Source organism: Oncorhynchus tshawytscha, linkage group LG31 (genome assembly GCF_018296145.1).
Source record: "Oncorhynchus tshawytscha isolate Ot180627B linkage group LG31, Otsh_v2.0, whole genome shotgun sequence".
NCBI lineage: Eukaryota > Metazoa > Chordata > Actinopteri > Salmoniformes > Salmonidae > Oncorhynchus > Oncorhynchus tshawytscha.
The window spans coordinates 13,091,378-13,119,245 of NC_056459.1; the positions used below are offsets into that span (position 1 = coordinate 13,091,378).

At 43.8% G+C, this 27,868-nt stretch overlaps 1 protein-coding gene across 1 annotated transcript; it reads left to right on the top strand.

Moving 5' to 3' along the window:
- Positions 1-1,665: 1,665 nt before the first annotated feature.
- Positions 1,666-27,681, top strand: LOC112229270 (dysbindin-like). The gene is made up of 4 exons (XM_024395103.2): positions 1,666-1,989; positions 17,770-17,973; positions 19,377-19,502; positions 26,866-27,681. Exons 1-4 carry the CDS (start codon positions 1,944-1,946, stop codon positions 27,072-27,074), a joined length of 585 nt encoding a protein of 194 aa, XP_024250871.1. The 5' UTR covers positions 1,666-1,943; the 3' UTR covers positions 27,075-27,681.
- The last annotated feature ends 187 nt before the right edge of the window (positions 27,682-27,868 follow it).

Sequence of the window (27,868 nt, forward strand, 5' to 3'; positions counted from 1 at the left end):
CATTCTTGTCATCGTGAAATGTTTACACTGCGTAATTTTGAATTTAATCGGACGCGTTCTCTGCAGCAATAATCACTCACATTTTGAGAATTATTGTGCAACATGCTGGGACAAGGATTATATTCATAGAATTCGGTATAATACTGAGTCTACGATTACAGAATTATTCAACAGAAAAACAAACAACCAGTACACAGTACTGTATGTCCTGAGAAAATGAGTCATTAACTTGTGAACCAATATGTGTTTTCATATCCCATTAACTATGTCCAGTTGGTGCTCCCTCCCCTTTCATAATCACCCCCTAGCTAATTGAGGGTCTTCATAAGTAATAATATGACATTTCCTGCTCCCTCCGGTCCCTCTTGTATGCATTGGTAAAAAGCTGTTGATAGTGGTGCAGGATGTTGCAATAGTTGTATAGACTGAGCCAGGCCTTGAGCTATTCTGAGTCATGAGGACTGAGGCCAGTGTTGACATTATGATGATAGAGGGTTATTAGCTGCGCGTTATGAGGGAGGAGAGAAGAAGAGAGGCTGAGTATTGTCCGGATGTTCAGCCTTATTGTGACAATGACAACACACATCATATCAGAGGTTCTTTTACTCCTCCTCATCTCTCTCTGTGGCGCGTGTGCGCGCGTGCACACACACACACTATTTGCCTCTCTCTTTCTCTCCCTGTTCTGAGTGCAGCTCCCCCTCACATGGGGCTCCCGAGTGGAGCTGCAGTCTAAGGCACTACATCTCAGTGCAAGAGGCGTCACTACAGTCCCTGGTTTGAATCCAGGCTCTATCACATCCGGCCGTGATTGGGAGTCCCATAGGGCGGCACAAAATGGCCCTGCGCTGGCCGGGGTAGGCTGTCATTGTAAATAAGAATTTGCTTTTAACTGACTTGCCTAGTTAAATAAAGGTCAAATAATATATATATATATATATGACTGTGGCTAAGGGTTCAATCCCAGCACCTAGCTGTGTGATTGGTACATTCCTAGGTCCTAGCTGTGTGCTTGGTACATTCCTAGCTCCTAGCTGTGTGATTGGTACATTCCTAGCTCCTAGCTGTGTGATCGGTACATTCCTAGCTGTGTGATTGGTACATTCCTAGCTGTGTGATTGGTACATTCTTAGCTCCTAGCTGTGTGATTGGTACATTCCCAGCTCCTAGCTGTGTGATTGGTACATTCCCAGCTCCTAGCTGTGTGATTGGTACATTCCCAGCTCCTAGCCGTGTGATTGGTACATTCCTAGCTCCTAGCTGTGTGATTGGTACATTCCTAGCTCCTAGCTGTGTGATTGGTACATTCCTAGCTCCTAGCTGTGTGATTGGTACATTCCTAGCTCCTAGCTGTGTGATTGGTACATTCCTAGCCCCTAGCTGTGTGATTGGTACATTCCTAGCCCCTAGCTGTGTGATTGGTACATTCCCAGCTCCTAGCTGTGTGATTGGTACATTCCCAGCTCCTAGCCGTGTGATTGGTACATTCCTAGCTCCTAGTCGTGTGATTGGTACATTCCCAGCTCCTAGCCATGTGATTGGTACATTCCCAGCTCCTAGCCATGTGATTGGTACATTCCCAGCTCCTAGCCATTTGATTGGTCCAGCTCCAAGCCGTGCTGAAGCCTCTCAGTCTGCACAGCCAGACCTGTCAGTCAGCCTGCAGGCAGCAGCTCTATACTTTCAGACAGCCAGTGTGTGTCGGGGAGAACATTGCTGTCGTGTTTCTGTGTGAGCGAGATTGCGTGTGTGTAATATTATATGTGCGTGTTTGCGTGTGTGAGTTAGTGGTTAAAGCAGCCTCTTAGGATGAGAGGCAGAGAGAGACAGACGGTGTTGTGATTGAGAGTTGGCAACATCGCCTCTCTGCCGTCTCACCCAGTCCTCATCCTGCCTTCCTCTCCTCTCTCTTTCCTCTGGCTCTGATCTACAACACCGTTGGGATGTCTTCTTCTCCTGGATCCATGGACGGCAGCCAGAGGAATAGCTGTAGGTACCCACCATAGATATACATCCAGTATATATGTGTATAATACAGGGCTCTAGTTCTTTTTCTATGGTACCGATGCCAGCTTGTCTTGGTTTATTTATTTGTTTAGTTTTTTTGTTTGTGTCGTGATGTCTACACGCTAAGGTATCGGGGACTAGCAGATGTTGATCCATGTTTGATTATTAGATATTTTTGATGGGTATGTGGGTATGTGGGTATGTGTCTTCTCCTTCTTGGTAGACTTTTTTTTTATCTGGCTTTCTTTTCCAGTTTTCATGGTCACAGTTGTCACGAAAATGTATTTTTTGGGGTGGTGGTAGATTAATTACTAAACGTGTTGGATTTAGTTTAAAACGTGTGGATTTCGTTTCAAACATGTATGGAATTAATATCAACATTATTTGATGTCAAACATTTGGAGTGAAGAGGATAAGATGCAAGCCTTCAACCACAACTGAACACATGCAGTAATAAGCCAACAGATACATGTATTATTTATGAATAACACAAAGTCTGGGTGTGAAATTATTGGTGCTGTAGCCTCCAGTCATTGATGAGCGATGTCACTCATTGTGGGTGCACGCACACACACACACACACACACACACACACACACACACACACACACACACACACACACACACACACACACACACACACACACACACACACACACACACACACACACACACACACACACACACACACACACACACACACACACACACACACACACACACACACACACACACACACACACGCGCACACACGCGCGCGCGCGATGACAGAATGTCTTAGTTGAGGCATGGATCAGATCTGTTGGAGCAGGCTTTTTATTGCTTTCATTATTATTGCACTCCACTTCCCTCCTCCTTCTGCCCCTCCATCCATCCATCCCCCTCTTCCACATCCACTCCCTCCACTTCTCCCCCACCATGTTCTCCTCCAGCACAAGGTGCACCTGTGTAATGATCATGCTGTTTAATCAACTTCTTGATATACCACACCTGTCAGGTGGATGGATTATCTTGGCAAAGGAGAAATGCTTACAGGGATGTAAACAAATTTGATCACAACATTTGAGAAAAATAAGCTTTTTGTGCTTATGGAACATTTCTGGGATCTTTAATTTCAGCTCATGAGACATGGGACCAACACTTTACATGTTGCGGTTATATTTTTGTTTAGTATATAATCAAACATATTCTCTACAGCAGTCATCATTACAATTTTGAAAACTATTGTGCAACACGCTGGGACAATAATGACATTCATAGAATGAAATACAACATAAAATGTGAAGTATGTCCTGAGACTTTCATGTCCCATGGTCTATTAACACAGCCACTCATTTTGAGTGCAGAAGAAGATTGGATGGTTTCCGTGGGATGGTTTGACCGTGTTTAGGAAAGAGGTGGGACAGAGTTAAGAAAGGACAGGACAACAGGATAGAATAGGACAGAGTTAGGACAGGACAGGACAGAGATAGGACAGGAGCAAGATAGGACAGAGAGAGGACAGGACAGAGTTAGGACAGGACAGAGATAGGACAGGAGAAAGATAGGACAGGACAGAGATAGGACAGGACAGAGTTAGGACAGGACATAGAACAGAACAGGAACAGTTAGTGCTGGGTTAGCACTGGTTGTCCATCGGCCTTGAGAACGCTGCAAGAAGAAGAAGGAGGAGGAAGACATCCATCTTGCACAATCTGTTAATTGTCCATAAATGTGTTTAAAATATGAGTTACTTAAGCAATAAGGCCCGAGGGGGTGTGATATATGGCCAATATACCCCGGCTAAGGGATGTTCTTTATGCATGACGCAACGTGGTGTGCTAGAACACAGTCCTTAGCCGTGGTATATTGGCCATATATCACAACCCCCCCGAGGTGCCTTATTGCTATTATAGACTGGTTACCAACGTAATTAGAACAGTAAAAATAAATGTTTTGTCATACCCATGGTATACAGAGGAGGGCAGCAGGTAGCCTAGTGGTTGGAGCGTTGGACCAGTACCTGAAAGGTTGCAAGATCAAATCCCTGAGTTGACAAGGTCCAAATCTGTCGTTTTGCCCCTGAACAAGGCAGTTAACCGCAACGCGGATTTGAAAATAAGAATTTGTTCTTAACTAACTTGCCTAGTTAAATAAAGATTTTAAAAATACGGGCTGATATACCTCAGTATTCAGGGCTCAAACCACCCAGTTTATAATATGATTTATACAACAGGTGGGTCTAATCCTAAATGCTGACTGGTTAAAAGCGCATTCCAGCTGGTGTCTATTCCACAAATTACCACCGGCTAAATCTATGATGTTAAAATGGCTATTTACTCTGTTCCATCTGACTGCGCAATCCACTGTCTCATCAGCCCAGGCAGGGACGTTTTAAACTTGATCTCCCCTATAAAAAGCATTCAGTCATCTCACATTTCTTTTAGAATAACAGTTCCTTTTCAACAGCAGAGATTTGTATAAACCTTGCTGTCTATCTCCGACATTTGCAACATTGTTTCAATATTCAAATTAGATCTCCAGCTGTCCCATAGTAATGAACATGTTTGAGTCGGGAGTCGGGATGAGACAGACAGGCAGGCAGAATGAACATTAGATTATTTCATGTTTAATGCTCTAACAGAGTGTTGTTAATTTGGCTCTGCCAGCTCTCTCTTTAGGATGTTGAGTGGACCTAACAGTAGAGAGACTCAGTTTGCCCCCAGGTTCCCACTCCTATGCTCTCCTTGTCTGCACAAACCAAAGTAAAATGCAGATAGCCTGGGCACTGTGTTCCAATGAGTATTGTAGTGGAAACTCCTCTGTGAATGTGTGTGTGCGTGCGTGTGTGTGTGTTAATCAGTATAGCTTCTGTACGTACGCTGGTTGCAAATGAAGCTATTCAACAAAGCAAACAAAGACAGAGTAGTCTTGTCGTTCTGGCGCCCCCCTCATAGTCATTTATCGGGTCACTTTGTCATGAGCAGCTCACCATCAGTTCCCTTTGTAATGAGGCGCTCAATAAGTGAATTAAATTAATCCTGGGTGACAGACGAGCACAGATGAGGATGCTGCTATCCCTAACCCTAACCCTAGCTTCATATCCACATGCTGGTTTACCCTAATCCTAACCCTAGGTTCATGTCAACATCCCAGTTCAACCCTAAGCCTTGCCTCAACCACAACCCTAACCCTAACACTAGGTTTATGTCCACATCCTGGTTCAACATTACAATTGTAATTTATCTTCAGAGTTTGTACTGTTAGGTGACCTAAACTGGGATATTCTTAACACCCCAGCCATCCTACAATCTAAGCCAGATGCCCACAATCTCACACAAATTATCAAGGAACCTACCAGGGACAACCCTAAATCCGTAAACACGGACACCCTCATAGATATCATCCTGATCAACCTGCCCTCTAAATACACCTCTGCTGTCTTCAACCAGGATCTTAGCGATCACTGCCTCATTGCCTGCAGTCAAACGACCACCCCTCATCCCTGTCAAACGCTCCCTAAAACACTTCAGTGAACAGGCCTTTCTAATCGACCTGGCCCGGAAATCCTGTAAGGATATTGACCTCATTCCATCAGTAGAGGACGGCTGGTTATTCTTTAAAAGTGATTTCCTCACCATCTTAAATAAGCATGCCCCATTCAAAACATTTAGAACTAAGAACAGATATAGCCCTTTGTTCACTCCAGATTTGACTGCACTTGACCAGCACAAAAACATATTTTGGCATCGAATAGCCCCCGAGATATGCAACTTTTCAGGGAAGTTAGGAACCAATATACACAGGCAGTCAGGAAATAAAAGGTTTTTAAAACAAAAAGCTTTTTAAAACAAAAATGTACATCCTGTAGCACAAACTCCAAAACGTTCTGGGACACTGTAAAGTCCATGGAGAATAAGAGCACCTCCTCCCGTTGCCCACTGCACTGAGCCTAGGAAACACTGTCACCACAGATAAATCTATGATAATCGAGAATCTCAATAAAGCATTTTCTACGGCTGGCCATTCTTTCCACCTGGCTACCCCTACCCCGGTCAACAACTCTGCACACCCTACAGCAACTTGCCCAAGCCTCCCCATTTCTCCTTCACCCAAATAGCCCAGATAGCTGAGGTTCTGAAAGAGCTGCAAAGCCTGGACCCCTACAAATCAGCTGGGCTAGACAATCCAGACCCTCTCTTTCTAAAATTATCCACCACAATTGTTGCAACCCCCTAATGCCTGTTCAACCTCACTTTTGTATTGTCTGAGATTCCTGAAGATTGGAAAGCTGCTGCGGTCATCCCCCTCTTCAAAGGGGGAGACACCCTAGACCCAAACTGTTACAGACCTATATCCATCCTACCCTGCCTTTCTAAAGTCTTCGAAAGCCAAGTTATCAAACAGATCACTGATAATTTAGAATCCCACGATACCTTCCCCGCTATGCAATCTGGTTTCCGAGCGGGTCATGGGTGCACCTCAGCCATGCTCAAGGTCCTAAACGATGTCATGACCGCCATCGATAAAAGACAATACTGTACAGCCGTCTTCATCCACCTGGCCAAGGCTTTCGACTCTGTCAATCACAGCATTCTTATCAGCAGACTCAACAGCCTTGGTTTCTCAAATGACAGCCTCACCTGGTTCACCAACTACTTCTCAGATAGAGTTCAGTGTGTCAAAACAGAGGGCCTGTTGTCCAGACCTCTGGCAGTCTCTATGGGGGTGCCACAGCGTTCAATTTTCGGGCCGACTATTTTCTCTGTATACATCAATGATGTCGCTCCTGCTGCTGGTGATTCTCTGATCCACCTCTACACAGACGACATCATTCTGTATACTTCTGGCCCTTCTTTGGACACTGTGTTAACAAACCTCCAGACGCGCTTCAATGCCATACAACTCTCCTTCTGTGGCCTCCAACTGCTCTTAAATGCAAGTCAAATTAAATGCATGCTCATCAACCGATCGCTGCCCACACCCTCCCGCCCATCTAGCATCACTACTCTGGACGGTTCTGACCTAGAATATGTGGACAACTACAAATACCTAGGTGTCTGGTTAGATTGTAAACTCTCCTTCCAGACTCACATTAAGCATCTCCAATCCAAAATTAAATCTAGAATCGGCTTCCAATTTTGCAACAATTTTCCTTCACTCATGCTGCTAAACATACCCTTGTAAAATGAGCTATCCTACCGATCCTTGACTTCGGCGATGTCATTTACAAAATAGACTCCAACACCCTACTCAGCAAATTGGATGTAGTTTATCACAGTGCCATCCGTTTTGTCACCAAAGCCCCATATACTACCCAACACTGTGACCTGTATGCTCTCGTCATATTTGTCGCCAAACCCACTGGCTCCAGGTCATCTACAAGTCTTTGCTAGGTAAAGCCCCACCTTATCTCAGCTCACTGGTTACCATAGCAGCACCCACCCATAGCACGCGCTCCAGCAGGTGTATTTCACTGGTCATCCCCAAAGCCAACTCCTACTTTGGCTACCTTTCCTTCCAGTTCTCTGCTGCCAATGACTGGGATGAATTGCAAAAATCACTGAAGCTGGAGTCTTATATCTCCCTCACTAACTTTCGGCACCAGCTGTCAGAGCAGCTCACTGATCATTGCACCTGTACAAATCACATCAAATCAAATGTATTTATATAGCCCTTCATACATCGGCTGATATCTCAAAGTGCTGTACAGAAACCCAGCCTAAAACCCCAAACAGCAAGCAATGCAGGTCTATAAGCACGGTGGCTAGGAAAAACTCTCTAGAAAGGCCAAAACCTAGGAAGAAACCTAGAGAGGAACCAGGCTATGAGGGGTGGCCAGTCCTCTTCTGTTTGTGCCCGGTGGAGATTATAACAGAACATGGCCAAGATGTTAAAATGTTCATAAATGACCAGCATGGTCAAATAATAATAATCAAAGGCAGAACAGTTGAAACTGGAGCAGCAGCACGGCCAGGTGGACTGGGGACAGCAAGGAGTCATCATGCCAGGTAGTCCTGAGGCATAGTCCTAGGGCTCAGGTCCTCAGAGAGAGAGAAAGAGAGAAAGAGAGAATTAGAGATAGCATACTTAAATTCACACAGGACACTGGATAAGACAGGAGAAGTCCTCCAGATATAACAAGCTGACCCTAGCCCCCCGACACATAAACTACTGCAGCATAAATACTGGAGGCTGAGACAGGAGGGGTCAGGAGACACTGTGGCCCCATCCGATGATACCCCCGGACAGGGCCAAACAGGAAGGATATAACCCCACCCATTATGCCAAAGCACAGCCCCCACACCACTAGAGGGATATCTTCAACCACCAACTTACCATCCTGAGACAAGTATAGCCCACAAAGATCTCCGCCACGGCACAACCCAAGGGGGGGGGGCAACCCAGACAGGAAGATCACATCAGTGACTCAACCCACTCAAGTGACGCACCCCTCCTAGGGACGGCATGAAAGAGCACCAGTAAGCCAGTGACTCAGCCCCTGTAATAGGGTTAGAGGCAGAGAATCCCAGTGGAAAGAGGGGAACCGGCCAGGCAGAGACAGCAAGGGTGGTTCGTTGCTCCAGAGCCTTTCCGTTCACCTTCACACTCCTGGACCAGACTACACTCAATCATATGACCCACTGATGCGATGTCTTCAGTAAAGACTTAAAGGTTGAGACCGAGTTTGTGTCTCTCACATGGGTAGGCAGACCATTCCATAAAAATGGAGCTCTATAGGAGAAAGCCCTGCTATTCCAGCTGTTTGCTTAGAATTTCTAGGGACAATTAGGAGGCCTGCGTCTTGTGACCGTAGTGTACGTGTAGGTATGTACGGCAAGACCAAATCAGAGAGATAGGTAGGAGCAAGCCCATGTAAGGCTTTAAAGGTTAGCAGTAAAACCTTGAAATCAGCCCTTGCCTTGACAGGAAGCCAGTGTAGAGAGGCTAGCACTGGAGTAATATGTTCAAAAAATTTTTTTACTAACTGAAGTTTATTTAGTGCTTTATCCGGGTAGCCGGAAAGTAGAGCATTGCAGTAGTCTAATCTAGAAGTAACAAAAGCATGGATTAATTTTTCTGCATCATTGTTGGACAGAAAGTTTCTGATTTTTGCAATGTTACGTAGATGGAAAAAAGCTGTCCTTGAAACAGTCTTGATATGTTTGTCAAAAGAGAGATCAGTGTCCAGAGTAACGCCGAGGTCCTTCACAGTTTTCTTTGAGACGACTGTACCATTAAGATTAATTGTCAGATTCAACAGAAGATCCCTTTGTTTCTTGGGACCTAGAACACGCATCTCTGTTTTGTCCGAGTTTAAAAGTAGAAAGGGCAATTTTGGCGCTTCACCATGTTTCATTGAAATGTACAGCTGTGTGTCATCCGCATAGCCCATCTGTAAATAGCCCACCCAACTATCTCATCCCCATATTGTTCTTTTGAATTTTTTGCTCCTTTGCATCCCAGTATCTCTACTTGCACGTTCATCTTCTGCACATCTATCACTACGGTGTTTAATTGCTAAATTCTAATTATTTTGCCATTATGGCCTATTTATTGCCTTCCCTCCCTAATCTTACTACATTTGCACACACTGTACATAGATTTTTCTATTGTGTTATTGACTGTCGGTTTGTTTATCCCATGTGTAACTCTGTGTTGTTTGTGTCTCCACTGCTTTGCTTTATCTTGGCCAGGTCGCAGTTGTAAATGAGAACTTGTTCTCCTTTTGTCACGATCGTCGTAATGAGCAGACCAAGGCGCAGCATGAGTATAGTTCCACATATTTTTAATCTCCGTGAAACAAACAAAACAGAAACGTGAAGTCATGGCGTGCACACAGGCAACTAAACACAAACAATATCCCACAAAACACAGGTGGGGAAATGGCTACCTAAATATGTGTCACGCCCTGGTCTTAGTATTTTGTGTTTTCTTTATTAATTTGGTCAGGCCAGGGTGTGACATGGGTTTTTTATGTGGTGTGTTTTGTCTTGGGGTTTTTCGTAGGTATCGGGATTGTGGCTTAGTGGGGTTTTCTAGCATAGTCTATGGCTGTCTGAAGTGGTTCTCAATCAGAGGCAGGTGTACAGATTACAAATATTACAAAACATGCATCCTGTTTGCAATAAGGCACTAAAGTAAAACTTCTAAAAAGTTGGCAAAGAAATTAACTTAATATCCTGAATACAAAACATTATGTTTGGGGCAAAGCCAAAACAACACATCACTAAGTCATTGTCTCTGATTTGGAACCATATTTAGGCAGCCATATTCTTTGAGTGTTTCGTGGGTTATTATTCCTGTCTCTGTGTTTGTTTTGCACCAGTATAGGCTGTTAGGTTTTCATGTTACGTTTATTGTTTTGTATTTGTTCATGTTTATATTTCATTAAACATGTATCAAGAATACCACGCTGCGTTTTGGTCCGCCTCTCCGTCACCGCAAGAAAACCGTAACAATATGATCCCCAATCAGAGGCAACGATAAACAGCTGCCTCTAATTGGGAACCATATTAGCACCAACATAGAAATATACATACTAGAACACTCCCTAGACACGCCCTGATCTACTACACCATAGAGAACCAAGGGCTCTCTATGATCAGGGCGTGACACCTTTATTGCTAACTCTCCACTATTAACAGTGTAAGTTATTTTCATGTTGACTACTGCTTTGCTGGAAATCTGAACACTTCAGAGAAAGATGCCTGCCATCTAAAAATAACATTGCATAAATATACTTTATTTAACCTTTATTTAACCAGGAAGGGCTCATTGAGATTTTAAATATATTTTTCAAGAGCGTCCTGGCCAATATAGGCAGCACGTCATTACACAATTACAGACAGACAACATGAAAAACTACTGGTAATCTAGTAAAAAAACATATAATTCACAAGAGTATAACAAAAATCATAAAACAGCAAATTGAAAACATTGACAGGTCAGGGAATCAACCTCAAAATCCTTTATCAATGATTTAAAAATACTAATCAGGACAAGATCTTTCAGTTTAAAAGTATTTTCTAAGGCATTCCAAGCTGATGGCGCAGAGTACATAAAAGCCATTTTACCAAATTCAGTTTGTACATTTGGAACAGTTAGCAGGATAAAGTCCTGCGAACGAAGGGAGTACCCACCACATTTCTGAACAATAAAAATGCCCAAATAAAATGGTAGTAAACCCCAAATTGCTTTGTAAATAAAAGTATACCAGTGTCTGAGGCTATGATTGACTAGAGAAGGCCAGACGTCCCTGGTATATTTTGCATTTTAAAATAAATCTCAATACTCCATGGTAAAGGGTGTCAATTGATCTCAAACACTGAGCGGAAGCATTCATTCGTAAAATATCCCCATAGTCTAATATAGGCATAACTGTAGCTGATACTAGCCTCCTGGCTTCAAAAGAAAACATGCCATATTCCTAAAATAACATCCCAACTTCAATTTTGTTTTGTAAGTTGTTGAATATGCAGTTTAAAAGAGAGGCCGTCATCAATTAACATTCCTAGATATTTATATGAGGTTACAGTCTTAATATCATTGCCCTGACAGGTAGTAATAGGTGAAAGGTTCAGAGGTCTATTTCTTGTTTTAAAAAACACCATTAGTTTACTTTAGTCAGTATTGAGGATAAGCTTCAATTGACACAAGGTATTTTGAACAGTATAAAAAGCCGTTTGCAAGTTCTGGAAAGCTTGTGAGTGACGAGGCACAACAATAAATAACAGTATCATCAACATAAAAGTGAAATTGCGCATTTTGCACATTTTTGTCTAAATTATTTATATAAATAGTGAATAAGAGGGGACCAAGTACAGAACCTTGGGGCACACCATTACAGACAGACAATTTAACAGACATGAGTCCATCAAATTGAATGCACTGATTTCTATCAGACAGATCATTAGCAAACCATACAGCTGCTTGCTCTGAAGGACCTATGCTCGACAATCTCTGCCTCAGTATAGCATGATCAACTGTATCAAAAGCCTTAGAGAGATCAATAAAAAGTGAGATACAGTGCTGTTTTTTGTCAAGGGCTTCAGTGATATCATTTAAAACCTTCATGGCTGCTGTAATTGTGCTCTGCTTCTTCCTGATATGTAAGTTGTTCAGCTATGAAATCAGCTGCCCGTTTTAGAAAGCAGGGCTCAAGATGATCAGGACCTGCAGGCTTTCTCTGATCTAAGGATTTCAGGGCTTTATGTACCTCCTGCACTGAGAATGGCAAAAAGCTAAAAGTTTGACCAGCTCTCACTGGTTCATCCACACATGGCTTTACAGAGACGAGATGATACTGAATCAAACAGCATACCAGATGATACAAAGCGCTCATTGAAACAATTCAGCATTTCAGTTTTGTCATATACAGCAAGTCCTTCAATACACATGACGGTAATTCATTTTTTAATTTTTTAAAAATTTTACCTTTATTTAACTAGGCAAGTCAGTTAAGAACAAATTCTTATTTTCAATGACGGCCTAGGAACAGTGGGTTAACTGCCTGTTCAGGGGCAGAACGACAGACTTAATAGCCTTCCAAAACCTTCTAGGGTCATTCAGGTAATCAGTGGTGACAGACTTAAAATCTTCAGACTTGACCTTCCTGAGAAGAAAATAACACTTGCTTCGTAGTTGCCTAAAAAGAAGCCAATCAGCATCAGAACATGAGTTCCTTGCTTTAGCCCAGGCTAGATTAAGTTTGCAGATTATACTGCTACAACTGTCAAGAATGTGACGTTTGTCAGGCCTGTAGTTTTTTCTTTGAGTGGAAATCTGCCTTTTAAACGTATGAGGATGCCTTGCATCATGCTGAATAATTGCATATTTTTAATCTAATAATAGACAATCATTTGAGCTGATGCGTTTCAGAAGAATAAAGGAGGGAAACTGTCAGCATTGTCCTGTATTGTGAATAATGTGTCCTCGTAAATTATGTTTATTGCTCATCTGTTGCCTCTGTTGTGGGATGTGCTTGCATTAGCCTTCTTTCCGCTAGTGGTCTAGATGAGGTTAGCTCGACTGTGTAGTCGCAACACTCTAAATGCAGCACTGCAATCAGATAATGATGTCCAGTTAAATAGGGGCCCAACCAAAACCCTCTCACAGAATGCTAATATACTTTTACTGCTTACATGCTTCACCGGTGCACCTTGGTCATCCATTTTCATTACAACCCACTAAGAGTTATTATGCAGTAATAGTAGTACATACACATCTATTTATTGGTTAGGGTGGAATATGTTTGGAGGTAATACTAATGTCTATAAATACAGATTTTTCCATCAGTCAACACACAAATATCTTATTTGACAGCATATACAGTGACTAACATGATTCAATTATCTTGGCACAGTCCACATGACTCATTTCATATTTATAACATGCGTGCGGTTTTATTTTGTCAAGATGAGTGGAGACACAATCTACAAGGACAGAATATCTTTATTTCTTAGGGTTAACAAAGTCCGAGCCAACCAACCACAGTAATGAATCACACTGGAGTCCCTTAGGAAACTCACTACCTTTAATTAATCCTCAAACAAAACAAGACCCACACATGTATGCACTTAAAGACACACACACACACACACACACACACACACACACACACACACACACACACACACACACACACACACACACACACACACACACACACACACACACACACACACACACACACACACACACACTTCTGAAAAGAGTGGAAGGTACACAACAGACTCGGCAGCACCTATACAACGAGAAAGCGTGGAAGCTGCTGATAATGGGGACGTCAACTGCACCCTCTCTTTCTTTCTTTTCTCTTTCTCCCTCTCGATCTATCCCAGTCTCCCTCTTCCTTTCTCTTCTCTCTCCCTCTTCCTTTCTCTGATCTATCCCAGTCTCCCTCTTCCTTTCTCTGTCTCCCTCTCGATCTATCCCAGTCTCCCTCTTCCTTTCTATCTGTCTCCCTCTTCCTTTCTCTGTCTCCCTCTCGATCTATCCCAGTCTCCCTCTTCCTTTCTCTGTCTCCCTCTCGATCTATCCCAGTCTCCCTCTTCCTTTCTCTGTCTCCTTTCTCTCGATCTATCCCAGTCTCCCTCTTCCTTTCTCTTCTCCCTCTCTCTATCTATCCCAGTCTCCCTCTTCCTTTCTCTTTCTCCCTCTCGATCTATCCCAGTCTCCCTCTTCCTTTCTCTGTCTCCCTCTCGATCTATCCCAGTCTCTCTCTTTCTTTCTCTTTCTCCCTCTCGATCTATCCCAGTCTCCCTCTTCCTTTCTCTGTCTCCCTCTCGATCTATCCCAGTCTCCCTCTTCCTTTCTCTGTCTCCCTCTCGATCTATCCCAGTCTCCCTCTTCCTTTCTCTCTCCCCCTCTCCCTCTTCCTTTCTCTGATCTATCCCAGTCTCCCTCTTCCTTTCTCTGTCTCCCTCTCGATCTATCCCAGTCTCCCTCTTCCTTTCTCTTTCTCCCTCTCGATCTATCCCAGTCTCCCTCTTCTTTTCTCTGTCTCCCTCTCGATCTATCCCAGTCTCCCTCTTCCTTTCTCTGTCTCCCTCTCGATCTATCCCAGTCTCCCTCTTCCTTTCTCTGTCTCCCTCTCGATCTATCCCAGTCTCCCTCTTCCTTTCTCTGTCTCCCTCTCGATCTATCCCAGTCTCCCTCTTCCTTTCTCTGTCTCCCTCTCGATCTATCCCAGTCTCCCTCTTCCTTTCTCTGTCTCCCTCTCGATCTATCCCAGTCTCCCTCTTCCTTTCTCTTTCTCCCTCTCGATCTATCCCAGTCTCCCTCTTCTTTTCTCTGTCTCCCTCTCGATCTATCCCAGTCTCCCTCTTCCTTTCTCTGTCTCCCTCTCGATCTATCCCAGTCTCCCTCTTCCTTTCTCTCTCTCCCTCTCGATCTATCCCAGTCTCCCTCTTCCTTTCTCTGTCTCCCTCTCGATCTATCCCAGTCTCCCTCTTCTTTCTTTCTCTTTCTCCCTCTCGATCTATCCCAGTCTCCCTCTTCCTTTCTCTGTCTCCCTCTCGATCTATCCCAGTCTCCCTCTTCCTCCCTCCCTCTCGATCTATCCCAGTCTCCCTCTTCCTTTCTCTGTCTCCCAGTCTCGATCTATCCCAGTCTCCCTCTTCCTTTCTCTGTCTCCCTCTCGATCTATCCCAGTCTCCCTCTTCCTTTCTCTGTCTCCCTCTCGATCTATCCCAGTCTCCCTCTTCCTTTCTCTGTCTCCCTCTCGATCTATCCCAGTCTCCCTCTTCCTTTCTCTGTCTCCCCCTCTCGATCTATCCCAGTCTCCCTCTTCCTTTCTCTGTCTCCCTCTCGATCTATCCCAGTCTCCCTCTTCCTTTCTCTGTCTCCCTCTCGATCTATCCCAGTCTCCCTCTTCCTTTCTCTGTCTCCCTCTCGATCTATCCCAGTCTCCCTCTTCCTTTCTCTGTCTCCCTCTCGATCTATCCCAGTCTCCCTCTTCCTTTCTCTCTCTCCCCTCCCTCTCGATCTCTCCCTCTTTCCTTTCTCTGATCTATCCCAGTCTCCCTCTTCCTTTCTCTGTCTCCCTCTCGATCTATCCCAGTCTCCCTCTTCCTTTCTCTGTCTCCCTCTCGATCTATCCCAGTCTCCCTCTTCCTTTCTCTGTCTCCCTCTCGATCTATCCCAGTCTCCCTCTTCCTTTCTCTTTCTCCCTCTCGATCTATCCCAGTCTCCCTCTTCTTTTCTCTGTCTCCCTCTCGATCTATCCCAGTCTCCCTCTTCCTTTCTCTGTCTCCCTCTCGATCTATCCCAGTCTCCCTCTTCCTTTCTCTTTCCCCTCTCGATCTATCCCAGTCTCCCTCTTCCTTTCTCTGTCTCCCTCTCGATCTATCCCAGTCTCCCTCTTCCTTTCTCTGTCTCCCAGTCTCTCGATCTATCCCAGTCTCCCTCTTCCTTTCTCTGTCTCCCTCTCTCTATCCCAGTCTCCCTCCCTTTCTCCTCCCTCTCGATCTATCCCAGTCTCCCTCTTCCTTTCTCTGTCTCCCTCTCGATCTATCCCAGTCTCCCTCTTCCTTTCTCTCTCCCTCTCGATCTATCCCAGTCTCCCTCTTCCTTTCTCTGTCTCCCTCTATCCCAGTCTCCCTCTTCCTTTCTCTGTCTCCCCTCTCGATCTATCCCAGTCTCCCTCTTCCTTTCTCTGTCTCCCTCTCGATCTATCCCAGTCTCCCTCTTCCTTTCTCTGTCTCCCTCTCGATCTATCCCAGTCTCCCTCTTCCTTTCTCTGTCTCCCTCTCGATCTATCCCAGTCTCCCTCTTCCTTTCTCTGTCTCCCTCTTTCTCTGTCTCCCTCTCGATCTATCCCAGTCTCCCTCTTCCTTTCTCTGTCTCCCTCTCGATCTATCCCAGTCTCCCTCTTCCTTTCTCTGTCTCCCTCTCGATCTATCCCAGTCTCCCTCTTCCTTTCTCTGTCTCCCTCTCGATCTATCCCAGTCTCCCTCTTCCTTTCTCTTTCTCCCTCTCGATCTATCCCAGTCTCCCGCTTCCTTTCTCTGTCTCCCTCTCGATCTATCCCAGTCTCCCTCTTCCTTTCTCTTTCTCCCTCTCGATCTATCCCAGTCTCCCTCTTCCTTTCTGTCTCCCTCTCGATCTATCCCAGTCTCCCTCTTCCTTTCTCTGTCTCCCTCTCGATCTATCCCAGTCTCCCTCTTCCTTTCTCTTTCTCCCTCTCGATCTATCCCAGTCTCCCTCTTCCTTTCTCTGTCTCCCTCTCGATCTATCCCAGTCTCTCTCTTTCTTTCTCCTTTCTCCCTCTCTCGATCTATCCCAGTCTCCCTCTTCCTTTCTCTGTCTCCCTCTCGATCTATCCCAGTCTCCCTCTTCCTCCCTCTCGATCTATCCCAGTCTCCCTCTTCCTTTCTCTGTCTCCCTCTCGATCTATCCCAGTCTCCCTCTTCCTTTCTCTGTCTCCCTCTCGATCTATCCCAGTCTCCCTCTTCCTTTCTCTGTCTCCCTCTCGATCTATCCCAGTCTCCCTCTTCCTTTCTCTTTCTCCCTCTCGATCTATCCCAGTCTCCCTCTTCCTTTCTCTGTCTCCCTCTCGATCTATCCCAGTCTCCCTCTTCTTTTCTCTGTCTCCCTCTCGATCTATCCCAGTCTCCCTCTTCCTTTCTCTGTCTCCCTCTCGATCTATCCCAGTCTCCCTCTTCTTTTCTCTGTCTCCCTCTCGATCTATCCCAGTCTCCCTCTTCCTTTCTCTGTCTCCCTCTCGATCTATCCCAGTCTCCCTCTTCCTCCCTCTGTCTCCCTCTCGATCTATCCCAGTCTCCCTCTTCCTTTCTCTGTCTCTCTCTCCCTTTCGTGTCTTATATAACGGTCTTTCCCTGTCTGGGAGAAACAGCCAGCTGAAGTGACACTGTGTCATCTAAACCTCCACACTCTGTCATTGTCCGGACAGACAGAGATGGTAAGTTGCTGCTCTGTCATCGCCCAGACAGACAGATATGGTCAGTTGCTTCTCTGTCATCGCCCAGGCCTGCCTGGTGACTAGACCAATAAGAAAAAGAGTTCCTAACCTTTCTGCCAATAACAGCTAGTATCAGTTTTCCCCTTCCCACTCAGACCAGTCCAGGAAAGTCCTAGCAAAATTCTTGCTTTAGAAACTGCTTGTTGCTAAGAAGCTATTTTTGTTTCTTTTTGACCATTTTAATTTAAAACAAATACAGTAAGATACTTAATTTTTACTCAGAAATGATTTACTATTGAAATAAAAACTTCTGCAATGGACCTTTAAATGGAAAATGTAAATATCTCGGCTCTGTGTAGCAGAGAAGGTGCCACCCCACGTGAAGGAGGTGGAGACTGCCCAGGTGAAGCCAAAGGAGGTGGAGCCTGGCCAGTTTAAGCTAAAGGAGGCGGAGCTTGCCCAGGCGAAGATGAAGGAGAGGCAGAAGTTCTTTGAAGAGGCATTCCAGCAAGACATGGATCAGTACCTGTCTACCGGCTACCTGCAGATCAGTGAGAGGAGAGGTGAGAGCCCCACATGAACCATAACGCCTTACCATCTTCAATGGAGAAGTACGGTCCCTGTGACAGATGGGTTGTGTGTGTGTGTGTACTGGTGAGTTTCCAATGAGGATTTACCCCAGTGTTTTACCCAAAAGGCTCAGACATTTTTTGTTGTTGTCTTTACTGGGCCATGGCTCCAGCGGACCTGCGGACCTGCGGACCTGCACCTTCTCACAAAGCAACATATTTGAATGATGCAAGGGTCTTGATTCTACGTACCAGAAGTCTTTAGTATCGCACTCCTGATGGAAACACAATGACAGCTCACCTTAACATAAAACACTGGCGACCCACAGGTGTGGGGGTAAGTCTCATTGGAAAAGCACCCTTTTGTGTGTGTATGTGTGCGTGGGTGCGTGCATGTGTGTGTGGGGCTGGGTAATAACAGTTCAAATCAAATCAAACTTTATTTGTCACTTGCGCCGAATATAACAGGTAGACCTTACTGTGAAATGCTTACTTACAAGCCCTTAACCAACAGTGCAATTCAAGAAAGAGTTAAGAAAATATTTACCAAGTACATTAAAGTAAAAATTATTAAAAAGTAACACAATAAAATAACAATAATGAGGCTATATACAGGGGCTACTGGTACCGAGCCAATGTGCGAGGGTACAGGTTAGTCAAGGTAAATTGTACATGTACAGTAGGTAGGGCTGAAGTGACTATACATAGATAACAGTGAGTGGCAGCAGTGTAATAACACATGGAAGGGGGTGTCAATGTAAATAGTGTGTGTGGTCATTTGATTAATTGTTCAGCAGTCTTATGGCTTGGGGGTAGAAGCTGTTAGGGAGCCTTTTGGACCTAGACTTGACGCTCTGGTACCGCTTGCCAAGCGGTAGCAGAGAGAACAGTATATGACTTGGGTGACAATTTGACAGTTCTCTCTCTCTCTTTACTCTGCACACCCTGCTGCCCTGCCTTGCTCTCCTCGTATCCTCGAGGTACGCCGTCTCAGCTGTCAATCATACCTCACAGTGCACTGTGTGTTTGTGACGCATGCAACACATGATCTTAACACCGCTATAACAACAGATACGGTTCCTGCAAGGTGATGAATCCAGGACATGTATAGAACCAGGATAGAACCCTACAGACACCAGCCTGGAATCATTTCAGACAGGATAGAACCCTGCAGACTAGCTAGCTAGCATGCAAGATTTTGTTGTGGATTCCAAGATTACCCAGTTTTAGCCAAGAGCAGTTCGATGGTTTTGCCAAGGTTATTATTTCTTCCTTGGTGTGTTTGAGAGTTTTAAAACATAAAAAGGCTCGTCCTGGACTCAGCCTCTTGCCGTTGCATTCTTGGTTTTGTATGCGTTGGTGACTAACACCTGTGTCTTGCTGCTCAGGGCCAATAGGAAGCTTTTCATCCATGGAGGTGAACGTGGACATGCTGGAGCAGATGGACCTGTCCGACCATGAGAGCTTTGACGTCTTCCTCCTCTCTGGGGGAGAGGACAACAACGCTGCCTCCCCCATGCTAGGTATGACACACAGACCCAGACACACACTCAAACAGACATGCACAGTCAGACCATCAAATAATTAGGATATACAGTCGTGGCCAAAAGTTTTGAGAATGACACAAGTATTAATTTCCACAAAGTTTGCTGCTTCAGTGTCTTTAGATATTTTTGTCAGGTGTTACTATGGAATACTGAAATATAATTACAAGCATTTCATAAGTGTCAAATACTTTTATTGACAATTATATGAAGTTGATGCAAAGATATCTGCAGTGTTGACCCTTCTTTTTCAAGACCTCTGCAATCCGCCCTGGCATGCTGTCAATTAACTTCTGGGCCACTGATGGCAGCCCATTCTTGCATAATCAATGCTTGGAGTTTCTCAGAATTTGTGGGGTTTTGTTTGTCCACCTGCCTCTTGAGGATTGACCACAAGTTCTCAATGGGATTAAGGTCTGGGGAGTTCCCTGGCCAAGGACCCAAAATATCAATGTTTTGTTCCCCGAGCCACTTAGTTATCCCTTTTGTCTTATGGCAAGGTGCTCCATCATGCTGGAAAAGGCATTGTTCGTCACCAAACTGTTCCTGGATGGTTGGGAGAAGTTGCTCTCGGAGGATTTGTTGTACCATTCTTTTTTCATGGCTGTGTTCTTAGGCAAAATTGTGAGTGAGCCCACTCCCTTGGCTGAGAAGCAACCCCACACATGAATGGTCTCAGGATGCTTTACTGTTGACATGACACATGACTGATGGTAGCGCTCACCTTGTCTTCTCCGGACAAGCTTTTTTCCGGATGCCCCAAACAATCGGAAAGGGGATTCATCAGAGAAAATGACTTTACCCCAGTCCTCAGCAGTCCAATCCCTGTACCTTTTGCAGAATATCAGTCTGTCCCTGATGTTTTTCCTGGAGCGAAGTGGCTTCTTTTGCTGCCCTTCTTGACAGATGAATAACAATGATGCCAAGCACCACCCTCCTTTTGAAGCTTCCAGTCTGTTATTCGAACTCAATCAGCATGACAGAGTGATCTCCAGCCTTGTCCTCATTAACACTCACACCTGTGTTAACGAGAGAATCACTGACATGATGTCAGCTGGAGCCTTTGTGGCAGGGCTAAAATGTAGTGGAAATGTTTTTGGGGGATTCAGTTCATTTGCATGGCAAAGAGGGACTTTGCAATTAATTGCAATTCATCTGATCACTCTTTATAACATTCTGGAGTATATGCAAATTGCCATCATACAAAATGAGGCAGCAGACTGAATATAATATTGGTGCCATTCTCAAAACTTTTGGCCACGACTCTACATTACTTTTACAGAATTTCCACCTGGGTGAGGATATTGGAAATTTAATCAAAACCTATTGGATAACAACTTATTTTTAACTAGGACAGAATCATTTATAAGATCATTTTTCCGACATAATATAGGTACAGCAGATACCCTTATTGTATGGGACACTTTTAAATGTGCCTTTAGGGGGCATGCAATTCAAATCAAATCAAATGTTATTGGTCACATACACATGGTTTGCAGATGTTAATGTGAGTGTAGCGAAATGCTTGTGCTTCTAGTTCTGACAGTGCAGTAATATCTAACAAGTAATCTAACAATTCCACAACAACTACCTTATACACACAATTGTAAAGGGATGGAATAATAATATGTGCATATAAATATATGGATGAGTGATGGCCGAGCAGTATAGGCAAGATGCAATATATGGTATAAAATACAGTATATACATATGAGATGACTAATGTAAGATATGTAAAGTGACTAGTGATCCATTTATTAAAGTGGCCAATGATTTAAGTCTGTATGTAGGCAGCAGCCTCTTTGTTAGTGATGGCTTTTTAACAGTCTGATGGTCTTGAGATGGAAGCAGTTTTTCAGTCTCTCGGTCCCAGCTTTGATGCACCTGTACTGACCTCGCCTGGATGGTAGAGGGGTGAACAAGCAGTAGCTCGGGTGGTTCTTGATATTTTTGGCCTTCCTGTGACATTGGGTGCTGTAGGTGTTCTGGAGGACAGGTAGTTTGCCCCCGGTGATGCGTTGTGCAGACCACACTACCCTCTGGAGAGCCTTGCAGTTGATGGCGGTGCAGTTGCCGTACCAGGTGATGATACAGCCCGACAGGATGCTATCAATTGTGCATCTGTAAAAGTTTGTGAGGGTTTTAGGTGACAAGCCAAATTTCTTCAGCCTGCTGAGGTTGAAGAGGCGCCATGGTGGACCAGTTCAGTTTGTCCGTGATGTGTACTCCGAGGAAGTTAAACCTTTCCACCTTCTCCACTGCTGTCCCGTCGATGTGGATAGGGGGGTGCTCCCTCTGCTGTTTCCTGAAGTCCACGATCATCTCCTTTGTTTTGTTGACGTTGAGTGAGAGATTGTTTTCCTGACACCACACTCTGAGTGCCCTCACCTCCTCCCTGTAGGCTGTCCCGTCCTTGTTGGTTATCAAGCTCAGTAGTGTTGTGTCATCTGCAAACTTGATGAATAAGTTGTAGGTGTGCATGGCCAAGCAGTCATGGGTGAACAGGGAGTACAGGAGGGGGCTGAGCACGCACCCATGTGGGGCCCCAGTGTTGAGGATCAGCGAAGTGGAGATGTGGTTTCCTACCTTCACCACCTGGGGCGGCCTTTCAGAAAGTCCAGGACCCAATTGCACAGGGCGGGGTCGAGACCCAGAGCCTTAATGTTAATGATGAGCTTGGAGGGTACTATGGTGTTGAATGCTGAGCTGTAGTCAATGAACAGCATTCTTACATACGTAGGTATTCCTCTTGTCCAGATGGGATAGGGCAGTGTGCAGTGTGATGGCGATTACATTGTCTGTGGAACTGTTGGGATAGTGTGCAAACTCAAGTGGGTCTAGCGTGGCAGGTAAGGTGGAGGTGATATGATCCTTGACTAGTCTCTCAAAGCACTTTATGATGACAGAAGTGAGCGCTAGGGGGCAATAGTAATTTAGTAGTTCAGTTATCTTCGCCTTATTTGGTACAAGAACAATGGTGGCCATCTTAAAGCACGTGGGGACAGCAGACTGGGATACTCATCTTTCAAATTTAGGTTAAAAAAAAATCATATTTTCCCCCCCAACACTGTCTTAGCAGAGAGGCCACCACCCCCCACCCAGGAGCAAGACACTTTGAGGACAACAGCTCACAGGCCACATAAGGGCCAGAGTAGGAGCTAAGACAATGAACAGACCGAAACCCTGAGAGGGTGGGAGCTAAGACACTGAACAGATCGAAACCCTGAGAGGATGGGAGCTAAGACACTGAACGGACCGAAACCCTGAGAGGATGGGAGCTAAGACACTGAACGAACTGAAACTCTGAGAGGATGGGAGCTAAGACACTGAACAGACCGAAACCCTGAGAGGATGGGAGCTAAGACACTGAACAGACCGAAACCCTGAGAGGATGGGAGCTAAGACACTGAACAGACCGAAACCCTGAGAGGATGGGAGCTAAGACACTGAACGGACCGAAACCCTGAGAGGATGGGAGCTAAGACACTGAACGAACTGAAACTCTGAGCGGAATATATGCTATGCACTGGATGCATGGAGGAAGGAAATCTGGGCAACCAGGCCTGGTATTCATAGCTGACTTTGAAAAGGATTTTAATAAAGTACGACAGGAATTGATATATAAATGCCTGGAATATATACATTTTGGAGAATCTTGTTTACAATAGGTTAAAGTTATGTATAGTAACCCTAGGTGTGAAATAGTAAATAATGGCTACTTCTCAGAAAGTATTAAACTGTCAAGAGGAGTAAAACAAGGTTGTCCACTATCGGCATATCTATTTATTATGACCATCGAAATGTTAGCTATTAAAATCAGATCCAACAATAATATCAAAGGGCTAGAAATCCAGGGCTTAAAAACGAAGGTGTCATTGTACACTGATGATTCATGTTTTCTTTTAAATCCACAATTATGATCCATCCACAGCCTCATATAAGATCTAGATACTTTTTCTAACCTCTCAGGATTACAACCAAAGTGTGCTGTATTACATATTGGATAACTAAAGAAGACAACTTTTACATTACCGTGTAGTTTACCAATACAATGGTCTGCCTTGGAAGTGGACATACTCAGTATTTATATCCCGAAAGAAAGAATGGATCTCATAACAATATATTTTTTATAGAAAGTTAGCAAAAATAGATAAGATCGTGCTACCATGGAAAGGTAAAAAACTGTCTATTTGTGGAAAAATCACCCTGATGAACTCTTTAGTCATATCCCAGTTGACCTATTTTCTTTTGGAGGGCAGAAATGATTAAAAATGAAAGCATTAGACTTCTCACTAAAGGCTTCAGTCATACAAGTAAGTTACACTTAAATCCAACTGGTTCACTAGCAGATTAGTCAAAATTGCCTGATTTAAGAATAGCCTTTTTCCCTTTTTTCAGATTACAACCTCTCACTTTCGGTTATTTGAAAATGAAATAATCTCAAAAATATTGCTATAAAGTTGCTTGCAATGTCAGTTTAATTCACCAGAAAAGACAGAACAAATATTACAACAATATTACAACAAATAAGTTAAACTCAAATATAGTGATTGATACAGATTTTTTTTTCAGGATTCTTTATTTTAAAAAACGGTATAATCTTTGTAAGTGATATCATAAATAGGATATGTCACACATGCAGCTAACAAATATATATGGAAATGTATTACAACCAACTAATTGCCTCATTACCGCAAAAATGGAAGAGGCAAGTGGAAGGGGGAGAAAGTAAGGAACTTCTCTGTCGGCCCTGCATTAAAGACCAAAATTGGTTAAAAAAAACTGTGATAAATAAAAAAGTATACCAGTTTAATTTGAGGACCAACAAATGGACAGCTGTGCCATATAGATAGCAAAATCATTGGGAAGAGATATCCGATTTACCGATTTTATGGCACATGGTTTATGAACTGATACACAAAACGACACTGGATTTAAAACTTAGTTTTTCAATTTAAATTATTATACAAAATTCTTGCAACTAATAGAATGTTATATATATATATACAATCTTCCCAGCTCTGCAGATTTGGCTGCGAAGAGACAGAATTATTAAATCATTTGTTTTGTTTTTTTGCATATAGGTTGAAAAATATAAGGCAAATATAAATCAAAACTGGATGGTCTTCAGAGATAGATGGGAGGGGTTGAGGGCAGCTGAAGGGTGGGACTAAAAACAAACAAAAGAAATCTATTGTAAAATATACAGTGTCTGTAAAATGTATATAGTATATATAAGCTGGAAGTAGAAGCCTAAGTGTTGTTGTCCATTAGTTGATTCCAATTAGGGGAGGGGTGGTAATGTTAGGGGAAAATAATAAAGGAAAATATATTTTAAAAATATATGTTTTATATACACTACCGGTAAAAAGTTTTAGAACACCTACTCATTCAAGGGGTTGTCTTTATTCTTACTATGTTCTACATTGTAGAATAATAGTGAAGACATCAAAACTATGAAATAACACCTATGGAATCATGTAGTAACAAAAACAGTGTTAAACAAATCAAAATATGTTTTATATTCTTCAAAGTAGCCACCCTTTATTTGACGACAGCTTTGCCCACTCTTGGCATTCTCTCAACCAGCTTCACCTGGAATGCTTTTCCAACAGTCTTGAAGGAGTTCCCACATATGCTGAGCACTTGTTGGCTGCTTTTCCTTCACTCCGCGGTCCGACTCATCCCAAACCATCTCAATTTGGTTGAGGTTGGGGGATTGTGGAGGCCAGGTCATCTGATGCAGCACTCCATCACTCTCCTTCTTGGTAAAATAGCCCTTACACAGCCTGGAGTTGTGTTGGGTCATTGTCCTGTTGAAAAACAAATGATAGTCCCACTAAGGCCAAACCAGATGGGATGGCGTATCGCTGCAAAATGCTGTGGTAGCCATGCTGGTTAAGTCTGCCTTGAATTCTAAATAAATCACAGACAATGTCACCAGCAAACCACCATCACACTTCCTCCTCCTCCATGCTTCATGGTGGGAACCACATATGCAGAGATAATCTGTTCACCTACTGTCTCACAAAGACACGGTGGTTGGAACCAAAAAATCTCAAATTTGGACTCATCAGAGCAAAGGATAGATTTCCAAAGGTCTAATGTCCATTGCTCGTGTTTCTTGGTCCAAGCAAGTCTCTTCTTCTTATTGGTGTCCTTTAGTAGTTGTTTCTTTGCAGCAATTCGACCATGAAGGCCTGATTCACACCGTCTCCTCTGAACAGTTTATGTTGAGATGTGTCTGTTACTTGAGCTCTGTGAAGCATTTATTTGGGTGCAGTTAATTGCCGATTTCTGAGGCTAGTTACTCTAATAACTCATCCTCTGCAGCAGATGTGACTCTGGGTCTTCCTTTCCTGTGGTGGTCCTCATGAGAGCCAGTTTCATCATACCGCTTGATGGTTTTTGCGACTGCACACAAAAGTTCTTCAAATTCTCCGGATTGACTGACCTTTGTGTCTTAAAGTAATGACAGTGTCGTTTCTCTTTGCTTATTTTAACTGTTCTTGCCATAATATGGACTTGGTCTTTACGAAATAAGGCTGTCTTCTGTGTACCAACCCTAACTTGTCACAACACAACTGATTAGCTTGAAAGCATTAAGAAGTAAAGAAATTCCACAAATTAACAAGGCACAGCTGTTCATTTAAATGTATTCCAGGTGACTACCTCAAATCAAATCAAAGTTTATTTGTCACGTACGCCGAATACACCCCCTTACTGACAGGCTCTAACCAATAGTGCAAAAATGGTATGAGGTGAACAATAGGTAAGTAAAGAAATAAAAACAACAGTAAAAAGACAGTGAGAAACAGTAGTGAGGCTATAAAAGTAGCGAGGCTACATACAGACACCGGTTAGTCAGTCTGATTGAGGTAGTATGTACATATGGTTAAAGTGACTATGCATATATGAACAGAGAGTAGAAGTAGTGTAAAGAGGGGATGGCGGGTGGTGGGTGGCGGGACACAATGCAGATAGCCCGGTTAGCCACTGTGCGGGAGCACTGGTTGGTCGGGCCAATTGAGGTAGTATGTACATGAATGTATAGCTAAAGTGACTATGCATATGATAGAGTGTAGCAGCAGCGTAAGAGGGGTTGGGGGGCACACAATGCAAATAGTCCGGGTAGCCATTTGATTACCTGTTGTGGAGTCTTATGGCTTGGGGGTAAAAACTGTTGAGAAGCCTTTTTGTCTTAGACTTGGCACTCCGGTGCCACTTGCCATGCCATATTTTAACATGTTTTATTTTATAACAGACATGCACAGTAAACAGCAACTTCATAGTTTGATTCACGGGCACTGCATAAAACGTCTCTCCTCCGTATGTCTCTCAGGTCCAGACGTTGACTCGTTAACCACAGAGTTCACCCTGCAAGTTCCCACCCAGGGTGAGCTAGGAAACAAGCTGTCCTCCCTCTCCTCCACATGCACTGACAGCCAGGACACCGAGGCTGGGGACGATGATGAAGAGGATGAAGGGGGAAGGGAGGATAGCAGTCACCGTCCTGTTGGGGTGCAGAGGTTCCCCCCAACACTGTCCTAGCAGAGAGGGCACCAGCCCCCACCCAGAAGCAAGACACTTAAACACTGAGGACATCAGGTCACAGGCCACATAAGGGCCAGAGTAGTAGCTAAGACAATGAACAGACCAAAACCCTGAGAGGATGGGAGCTAAGACAATGAACAGACCAAAACCCTGAGAGGATGGGAGCTAAGACAATGAACAGACCAAAACCCTGAGAGGATGGGAGCTAAGACAATGAACAGACCGAAACCCTGAGAGGATGGGAGCTAAGATACTGAATGAACTGAAACTCTGAGAGGATGGGAGCTAAGACACTGAACAGACCGAAACTGAGCGGAACATATGCTTAGCACTGGATGCATGGAGGAAGAGATGCGTAATTTGTGTTTCCTGTATTTTGATCCTTTTCTGAAAAGAAATAACTCCATGTTGAACATTGTGGTTACAGTATTATTCCCCATAATCTCTAGACTTGGTAATAAATATTTCACCACCCTGTACTACCATTTCTCATATTGATACCTTAAAAGTTATTTCATACTGAAATGAAACTGGAATAGAATGACCCTGTTTCATAGTCTCCCTCCATGAGTCTTGGATTTCTAACTTTAATAAATCCTTTGTTAACCTGTCCCCTCCCCTTCATATACATTGATCAAAGTGGATTTAACAAGTGACATCAATAAGGGATCATAGCTTTCACCTCGTCAGTCTAATGGAAAGAATAGGTGGTCAGAATGACTTGTAAACTGTGTAACATGATTATTTAGAATCATATCATACAGCAAAAAGGCCTGCTAGTGGAGTAATAG